Source organism: Xenia sp. Carnegie-2017, unplaced genomic scaffold, assembly GCF_021976095.1.
Source record: "Xenia sp. Carnegie-2017 unplaced genomic scaffold, XeniaSp_v1 HiC_scaffold_16, whole genome shotgun sequence".
Taxonomy (NCBI): domain Eukaryota; kingdom Metazoa; phylum Cnidaria; class Anthozoa; order Malacalcyonacea; family Xeniidae; genus Xenia; species Xenia sp. Carnegie-2017.
This window is the reverse complement of record NW_025813469.1, coordinates 2,485,271-2,495,147: the sequence shown is the minus strand read 5'-3', so window position 1 is coordinate 2,495,147 and position 9,877 is coordinate 2,485,271. Positions and strand designations below refer to the sequence as shown.

At 34.2% G+C, this 9,877-nt stretch overlaps 1 protein-coding gene across 1 annotated transcript; it reads right to left on the bottom strand.

Annotated features, from left to right (window-relative positions):
- Positions 1–61: 61 nt before the first annotated feature.
- On the bottom strand, positions 62–9,471 carry LOC124437159. The gene is made up of 18 exons (XM_046987167.1): positions 9,426–9,471; positions 8,723–8,855; positions 8,545–8,636; positions 8,343–8,401; positions 7,523–7,737; positions 7,344–7,426; positions 7,141–7,263; positions 6,582–6,925; positions 6,235–6,486; positions 5,452–5,517; positions 4,628–4,725; positions 4,447–4,538; positions 3,405–3,463; positions 1,852–2,066; positions 1,691–1,773; positions 1,488–1,607; positions 905–1,257; positions 62–488 (listed from the first exon to the last, which is right to left on the bottom strand). Exons 2-18 carry the CDS (start codon positions 8,803–8,805, stop codon positions 228–230), a joined length of 2,598 nt encoding a protein of 865 aa, XP_046843123.1. The 5' UTR covers positions 8,806–8,855; positions 9,426–9,471; the 3' UTR covers positions 62–227.
- Between the last annotated feature and the right edge of the window lie 406 nt (positions 9,472–9,877).

Here is a 9,877-nt window from a genome sequence, read left to right as displayed (position 1 = left end):
CCTCTCTTCAGCTTTCATTGAAACTATCTCGTGTGAAATAAGAAAAATAAAAACAGCCAAATTAATGTTCGTGATCATTTTATTATATTGTCAACATCATGAAGTTTTTGATTTATTTAGCAATGCAGGGAGCACGAAATTTTCTGAGTTATATATGTACCTTTGCACAGTCCTGCTCTAATCATAATGAGCATACGCTGGACAAACTTCTCTTTAAATAACAAAATTTAACTAAGAAAATGGTACCAGTATCCAATGTTGAATCCTATGAATACGAGGGGGAACAACACCAAGCTGATTTTGTCCATCAAACATGAAGCACTGGACGATTTTTTTTGTTCTGTTGTTTTGATGTTTATGGTACCATTGTTCTCTTCATAAGATGAGATTTGAAGTGGATCGCTGAAGTTGTTGTTCACGGTGATTTTTTTCTCATCCTCACGTGGTGGGTGTTTGTTGGGAGGCTTTAGCTTCTTGTCAAGGGAACTCTGATGAAAATGTAACATAAAAAAATAAGACAGCGAATAGACTATGTAACACTCGCGTGCGTATCACGAATTACTAAAGTAAAATAATGCCTGTTTTCCACTAGCTACGTATCGTAAGGTATCGTAGCAAAACGTAACAGGGCGCATGCGTTCTTGCGCCTATTGATCACCAAATTCATAAGCACGCATGTGCCATATTACGTTTTGCTACGATACGTTACGATATGTGGCTAGTGGAAAACAGGCTTAAGAGTAAAGGTCGAGAATAGCTGGAGTATAATGTGAAAATCAAAAGCCGACATGATGCAAAAAAGAAGCAGATACAATTACAAGACGTTAACAAGAAATAAAGCTATATAGTAATTATTATAATAATAATATTATAATTATAAGATGGAAAACCATCCTCAACTCACAGCAACAACGTCACTAGTTTTCGTTGATTCTCTCTGGGCCAGAATCCAAAGTCTATACACCAACATTGTTTCCAATAAGGCGACGAAGATGAAACCAAAACAAACGATGATGAACAAATCAAGAGCCTTGACGTAGGACACCTGAACAATTTTATCGTTGTTGTTGTCGAGAAGAACAACGGTGGACAAAATTATCGTGATCTCCAATGTAAGACGATCCGAGATATTTGACGACTTAATAAGAAAGGCAAGCCATGAAAGTACGACAAGAAATGTAGCCGGTAAAAAACCTTGAAGTATGTAGTGTCCCACACGTCTTCGAAATTTCAGAAAAACTGTAAACGTTGAAATATCTTGAAACAAAAGAAAATGTGCATGGTAAAATTAATTTTGCTTGAAATTTCAGAAAAACTCTCAACTTTATGAAGTCTAAGAAAAATGTCCGCGTTAAATGACTTCCGTTTCTTGAAAGTGAATATATATAAGTTATCCCCTGCAGTTTTTGAGGGCCATCTCAAATCAACACCATCAAAATCTACGAATTTGTATTTTTATCTTTTTCTTTGTAATACACGATACCTACTGCCTTTGTTTTTCAGGATCTTTTTGGAGCCAACAAACTCAAACTGCGAAAGGTGATGATGACGTACTTCGACCTTTTTTGATGACGTTGTAAAGTTTAGCTTTGAATTATCATAAGCGTCTAAAGGCACAGATAAATATATCACTAAACGTGAAACGTATACTTTAATCAAATCACGCAGAATAAGTTAAGAAAACACCAACAAGATTTGAAATTGAGAAGGCAAGTTTGCCAGTCGATTGGAAATCTTTGTAGATACATTGGACAATTTATTCTAATGTGGATTCTATATAAATCATAGAAGAAAAATCATTATGGACTTATAGTCAGTATAAGGTGGCGAATATGCTGCATTGACCCTCACAATTTACTTAAATACACTCTCCCGTTGGGATAAATGTTCATATTTACTCCACCGAGTCCTGGAAATTGCTTAATTTCTTTTAAACTCGTGATGCGAACATCTGGAATCCATATTTTATCTAAAAAGTGTTCTCTGACTTTTATTCTCTTCGTTCCATTCCATGAGAGTCGATAATCATACCATATTTGTCTTATAAAGATAATCATCTCAGCCTCCTGAAAGTTGATTTAAAAATTATCGAACTCGATGTATGAACTCAATTCTTTTAATTGCATTCTAATATGTCTAATATGTTATGTATATTGCCTATAGCTTGCATGACCATGCATCGACTGGTGTACCATTAGATTGGTACACTAATGTTGATGCAATCTGTTTTAAGCCAATGACAAGTGAGTTATAACAAATAACAACAATAACAAAAACAGTGTTATGTGCATGACTATGATTATGTATAGCTCATATGACAAGAGAAACTATTCACCCATATTGACGTTTATAAGAAGTTCATATTTCCAAACTGCGCAAAAAACTGTCTTGTTCATGTATTTTGTTATTGTAGGTTTGCATGATATTAAGCATTGTCCGAATATTGTTATTTAGTATAAAAGCGAGCTCACAAACTCAGGAGGCATTCTGGTTAGATAAAAATAGGAGCAAAGGTCATTCGAATGCAGTCGTGTGAGTTTGCCAGTGTCGTCGCCCGTGTCTCTGATAAGTTATTGAACTCTTCTTTATCAATCTAAGTATATTCTTTATTTTATTTCAATTTCCGACTAGTTTACTGTTCGCTATCTTTTGTTACGAGGAGCGTAACAACAGTATCAACAACAATAACAACAACAACAACAAAAACAACAACTGCAACAATCGCAACAACAACAACAACGACAACAGTAGCAACAACAACAACAACAATGATGACGACAACAATAACAACAAAATAATAATAAATAAAACAATAAATAATAAATAATAAAACAACAATAAATAAATGAATAAATAAATAAATAAATAAATGGAATAAATAAAATGGAATAATGGAATAAATAACAAATGACAACAACAATAAATGGAATGGAATACAATAATAATAATGGAATAATGGAATGGAATGGAATAAATAAACAAAACAATAAATAACAACAATGGAATGGAATACAATGGAATGGAATAAATAATAATGTTCATAGCAATAATAACAGCAACATATGCCATAAAGATATATGTATAGTGACAAAAATGGTTATAGCAAAGATAAATGCAATTCAGGAGGGCAATGAAAATAAATAAAAAATCACGAGTATGGCAACAGCAGCAATAAGCAGAGGCCCGCAAGCTCAATTATTCGGGGGCAAATATTCGTACATGCATGTTCTACCTTAGTAGCTTCTATTGAAACCAATTGTGCTTATGGATTAACAAAGATTAAAACATACGAATATATGGATACTCGCCCCCCCCAAAAAAAATTATCGAGCTTGTGCGGCCTCTGATAAGATCAAAATGCTTAGTTTTCTAACAAATGCGTTATATTGCAAATATATACAAACCATGTTGGCTACTTTAAGAATGTCTTCTATCACAACTTGGAGTTCCACTGTCAACGGATCTAGCGTGAAAGAAGTTGAAAATTTATTTAATTCATGAATAAGCTAAAGTTATGCTATTTTTTTTCATGATGATGGCATAGAATTTCTTTAAAGTGATCTGCATTATGTCATCTCATTCATACAATTTCAAGCCATTATTTTCGTTTGGTAATGTTTGTTTATTGTAAATTTATACAGGTTGCATAACGCCAGCGTTATATATACAGGCAAACTTCCAATTATGGACAATATTCTTAAAGCGGGCAATGTTTTCGGATTTTTACCGACACGTTATTAGCTCTGATAACCTCTCATGAGCGGAGGCCTCAAGTAAGCAGACACTAAGTGGTGGTCCCAAAGGTGTCCGCTTACTGGAGATCGAAGGCTCGACTGTATATGCAGTAACATGACATACAACCATGTTATACTTGCTTAGTGTAGTTTTTTATGTCTGTTTATCCACCTATGGGTTGGGAGAATGCAGCCTAAAAACCTTTGCAAAGTAAAAATTTGTTTTCCGCTTTAAGTTTTACTGTCGGCTGCATGTTTAATGAGATGGGTCATTGATTCTTGTTGACTTTTCACGACTGATGATCGTCGTGTAGTTGTCTAAATTCGAAATATTTTTTCGAGTGATTTCTTAACCAATAGAAAGCTGCGACGTTGCATTTTACCAGTAAAACAATTCAGGTGAATCATGTGATTGTTTGTGGGAGTGAAATCTGTTCTGCATTTTTTCGAGACATTTCTTAACCAATAGAAAGATGCGACGTTAAATTTTACAAGAAAAACAATTTAGGTGAATCATGTGATTGTTTGCGGGAGTGAAATCTGTTCGGTGTTGTTGTATGCGAGCTTTACCAGTATAGCATAAGTCACAAAATGGGAAGTATATGTCATGGTTTAGAACTTTGTAGCTGTATCGGTGTTGGCATAGTTTTTTATGATATTTAATAATCTAAGACGACCCCTTTTCCGTTTATAAAATCGACCACCCACATACCTGATATCGTTGGTATAAAGCGTTTATCGTAGTCACGCAAGATACTGTCAGCGATTTTTGTATCAGCACTTATATACTTGATTAGCTCTGATCTTGAAAAAAATTAATTCCTTGCGTCATTGACGATTTGGTTTGGCCATATCTCATCATATACAATGAAGAGATTCAAGTTAAATCTTACTTGTTTAATTTTGGTGGAGTCAACGAGACAGCGAACTTGTTCATCAACACGAAAGAGAATATTGCTACCACAAAAAACTTCATCTTTCGTGCAAAAGATCAATGAGTTCCAGTTGATGATGCAATCAATTCAAATTCTATAGAAAAAATGTATGGATTCACCGTAATAAAGTAGATTGTAATTTCCCACTATAGATCAGTGATGTTTCAACTTTTTTTCAGATGCAACAACAACAACCATTGTGACTTAAAAGATAATTCCGTATCGTTCTCGTTTCTGCATAAATGTATGCTATATGTCTATTGGAGTTGACAAAGTTTATCTTTTTACTTAAGAAAATTACCATATAGCTACGTAATTATTGAATCGCGCCCCTTTTATGTTTCACGAAAATGTGATTTAAAACAGATCGTCTGTTGAGCCGCGTAGTAACGTATCGATAAAAATGCTTTTTGTTAAATGTCTACATCACATTAAAGATTTACACCACTGCATTTATGATTTAGGGTGATTTTATATAAGCGTACCTATAATCGTGACAGGGAATATTTCCTGGAATATTTTCGCATGCTTTTAGTTTCAAGCAAATTTTCTGAGAAGAAAAACTGGTGATAATATTACAAGACAGTGAAGCCCGTTTTAAATGTCGAATTTTTCTTGTGCCAAATGCGATAGAGGCCAAAGATAATCAGAAATCTTCTGTGTTTAGTTTTTATTTTAATTAAGTTTGGTGCATTACTAGTTTAATAATCGAAATGGACCTCAAAATGCATGGGAAACATACTGTGGCTTCTGAAATTCAGCGTGTTCAGTGGGACACGTACCGTTTGGCGTTTGTTTTTCTTTATCAGCAAAACAGAAGATAAATAATCGCCTTTAACATCGATCATCTGTTTGAATTCATAAGAGTGCACTCAGACCAGGGAGAACTATGAATGTACGCAGTAGAGTGCATACATTGTCTCTGTATTCCTTCTTTTCCTAAAAATGCTTTACGCGGAGAAACCTTATTCCATGTCAAGTGTAGGTGATATTCAAGATAATTCAAAATCTTTGATTACCTCACACATACGCTATCTTCGTAGATGACATTAATGACGATTTCTGATTGAATGCACAAAGCATTTGTCGCATGTTAATTTGTTATCGAGTTTTAAGATCGCTTGCGTTTCATCAATAATCAACAGCTGTACATCAAGGGATTACGAGGTCTTGTTATGAGTGTGACAGACGGGTCATTTCATTCAACAGTAAGTGAAATGAGTGCATAATGATAAACATTCACTTTACAATATAATGCTGTAAGTGTTGCCGACGTAAACTGATGTAATGCTGGACGTTATATTGAGAACATCTCCGCTTGAATTCGTGAAAATATAAACAGGAAAATTGATGCTTGATCGTAATCTATTAATCGTTTGATGACATCATAACGTCCCGGATGAAAATAAGAAAAGTACAACAACCAGATTTTGAGGTTTTTATTTATTTAGCAATCTAGAGAATATGCACAAACCTTATAAGTAATGTGTGTCTTTGTACATGTACTATTCTATTGATAATGAGGATACTGAGTAGGCCTCTCGCTATGAAAGCAAGACTTAATTTAGATAATAGCTCCAATATCCAATGTTGAATCCAATGTATGCAAGGGGGAATAAAACCAAACTGATGCTATTGATCAAAGATGAAACATTTGATGATTTCTTTTTCTCCGTTATGTTGGTGTTTATGGTATCGTTGTTCTCTTCATAAGCTGGCATTCGAAGTGGATCAACAGAGTTGGTCACAGAAGTTTCTTTATTATGATCATAGGCGAGGTTTTCGTTGCACGATTTTAGCTGCTTATCAAGTGAGCTCTGACAAATATACAAGTAAACAACTGAAAGGTGATAACATTAAAAATTATCGGAATTATAAAATTGGCCGCTGAACATAAAAATCCTCAACTCACTGTAACGACGTCACTAATTTTCGTTGATTCTTTCTGAGACAGCCGACAAATGCGATAGACCAACATTGTTTCCAATAATGCAAAAAAAATAAAAGCAAAGCTTACGATGACAAACAGATCCGAAGCCTTTGTGTAGGACACCTGAGCAACACCATTATTGATACTGCCGAGGAGAAAAACGGCCGACAGAATCATGGTGATCTCCAATGTAAGACGATCCGTGATATTTGACGATTCCATGAGAAATGCAAGCCATGAAAGTACGACAAGAAATGAAGCCGGTATATACACTTGAAGTATATAATAACCTGCACGTCGTTGAAAAGTGAGGGAAACTGTGAACTCTTAAAGGAAATGAAGTCAAAAGCGTAAATGATTTATGTGTGAAAGCGATGACGTTATGCTTTTCAGTACTTAAAGATTCTCTCAAACGAATTGCCAGCATACTCGCCTAAAAGTGCCTTAGAAATGAAATACAGAGCTGATACATATAGGCTCATATGTGGACAAAGAAATCAAAATGGCGGCAATGGTAAGCAGCCCACAAATTGATACATACTGCTTCCACTTTTTTCCAGAAAGTCTGTAGCATGAACCAACTCAAACTGTGGAAGGTGATAGTAGCGTACGTCAACCTTCTTCCCTGACGTTGTAAAGTTTAGCTGTGACTTTCCATAGGCGACTGAAAACACAGATAAATATACATACTTTGATCATGGCAAATCATGGAAAAAATATGCGTATATGAATGCACCTACGTACAAGACGAAAAATTGAGAAAACAAGTTTGCCTGTCCATTGGAAATCTACGCAAATCCATAGAACAGCTTGCTTCTATGTGAACTCTGTAATTTATAAGCATTTGATAAAAATTTAAAGGGAAAGCAATTTGTTTTAAAAATTTTTTCAATATTCCGTTGCAGCCGCGTGTGAACACTCACAATTGACTTAAATACACTCGACCGTCTGGATAAATGTTCATGTTTACTCCACCGAGTCCTGGGAATCGTTTAATGTCTTTTAAATTTCTGATGCGAACATCTGGAATCCATATTTTATCTAAAAAGTGTTCTCGAACTTTTATCCTCTTCGTTCCATTCCACGAGAGTCGATAATCATACCATGTTTGTCTTATAAAGATAATTATCTCAGCCTCCTGAAAACAATTACAAATTCATTGTATAAAAAAATTGCTCATAATTGCAGTCTAATATATTATGATAATTTGCATATAGTACAGCTAGTTAACCGAAACGAACATTCTATATAAACCATTGAACTAAAATACATGGAGCGCTACCTGTAATAGAAAACCCTAATAATTTTTTTAGAAATTATCAAATTCATTGTTGGAGATAACTCTTCACAATTAGCAACATTTTAATATCTTATGATAAATTAGTGAATCACTCGAGAATAAATGCTAGGCAGCCTTTAATGTACTAAAATATACATCGCTCAACACAATCAGCAAAAGTGAAATTGCAATTGCAAAAATGAACATCAAAACAATTGCTAAAACATAAAACATCAACGCCATCAATAAGCAACGGTTTCAAAAGCAATATAGTCAAATAATAAAACAATACAATGGAAGCAATGACACATGCGCCAGTCACGTGAAAACTTATAAAAAAGGACAAAGCAATATGAAAAACAACAATCTTTTTAAACAATTCTCACTATCAACAATGACTTCTAAAGCATGCAATGACAACAACGGCACTAGAATTAAAAACAATTTAGAATATATCTACAAACCATGTTGGCTATTTTAAGAATATTTGCTATCACAATTTGGAGTTTCACTGTCAAAGGACCTAGCACGAAAGAAGAAAAAATTGATTCAATTACAGATATAATCCGAAAGTGAACATATGTTTCGTCTTGCAACGCTTTCAACTTGAATAAGTTGTGTTTGCGCGAGTTCTGACTAAACGACTTTGCATGTTATCAAACATACCTGATATAATTGGTATAAAACGTTTATCGTAGTCACGCAAGATACTGTCTGCAATTTTTGTATCAGCACTTACATACTTGATCAGCTCCGATCTTAGAAATGAAATAAATTTCTCACATCATTGACGATTTGTTTGGCCATGTCATCATGCGATGAAGAGAGCCTACTTCAATCTTACCTGTTTAATTTTGGTGGAGTCAACGACACAACGTATTTGTTCATCAACACGATAGAGAATATTGCTATCGCAAATAGCTTCATCTTTCTCACATAGGATCGATGAGTTTTAGTTTATTCTTTGAATTGAATCTCTGTGGTGAAAGTATACAGAATTAATCTCGTTCTTTTTTGTCACACAAAAAATTTTAAGTGTGTTACAATTTTCGTTATAGCTCGTCGGTTGATTTTTCGTATGCAGCCAATAAAAAGTAGCTACTTTTTTGTCATATCTATATTTTTGATTCTATATCACAATACAGCATATAGCCATGTACGACAATTTGTTTGTGTATCATATGCATGTACATAAGTGCATGATCAATAGTATGCAATGAATCAATAAGTTGCTGTACATGACGCTTTTGAAGCTACTTTTATTCAACTATAACGTGAGGGCGCAGGTGTACTGCACTGATCTCATTACATCAGGAAAATCAGGAAAAGCAAATCGAATTATGAAAACGGATTCAATTATATTTTTGCATTGTCAATCTACTTTGTTTTTCATCGATAGGACACGTAATGTATTTATGCGCATCGAATGATTTCCAACAAAAACTACAGCCAACTTAATTATGTAGAAGCCATGAAAATCATCTCTGATTCCTTCAATTATTGCAAGATACATTTAAATCTGTTCCTTTTTTTTTTTACCAACTAACCTGTGATATTGAAAACTGACGGCGATTCTCCAGAAGTCCAGTAGATGATGAAAAACTTTGTTGATAATAGTTCTGGACAACCTGTTGGTTACCTCAGCAACAAATGTGTTTAAGCCTTATATAGAGTTGTGCAACGAAATGTAAAGTTATGTCTTCATTTAGCAAGCAACATATAGAGGAATTGCGGGAAATTTTGTCGATTTGAATCCTACAGAACAATCAATAAAACTGGGGGAAACAGTCAAGATAAAATTATTCAATTACGTATTTTGATTTAGAATAAGATTTTTGCAATGACGCGTTCCCTTCCTTGCCTAATAATCCATAATTAGTTTTCCTTTTTTTTCGAGAAATAGAGAAATTCTTAACGTCAATCAAAAACTGCGAAATGTATTCTGTTTGAAGGATGATTCTGGATGAATGACATTCTTCATCGTATGATAAATATTTAG

Bases quoted from the DNA above. Each gene is read 5' to 3' on its own strand.
- LOC124437159 (XM_046987167.1), bottom strand. From the start codon at position 8,805: ATGAAGCTATTTGCGATAGCAATATTCTCTATCGTGTTGATGAACAAA. The intron at 2,067-3,404 runs GTTTGTATATAT...ATCAACTTTCAG, and splicing joins TTCTTAAAGTAGCCAACATG to GAGGCTGAGATGATTATCTT. The intron at 489-904 runs GTGAGTTGAGGA...CATTTTCATCAG, and splicing joins AAACTAGTGACGTTGTTGCT to AGTTCCCTTGACAAGAAGCT.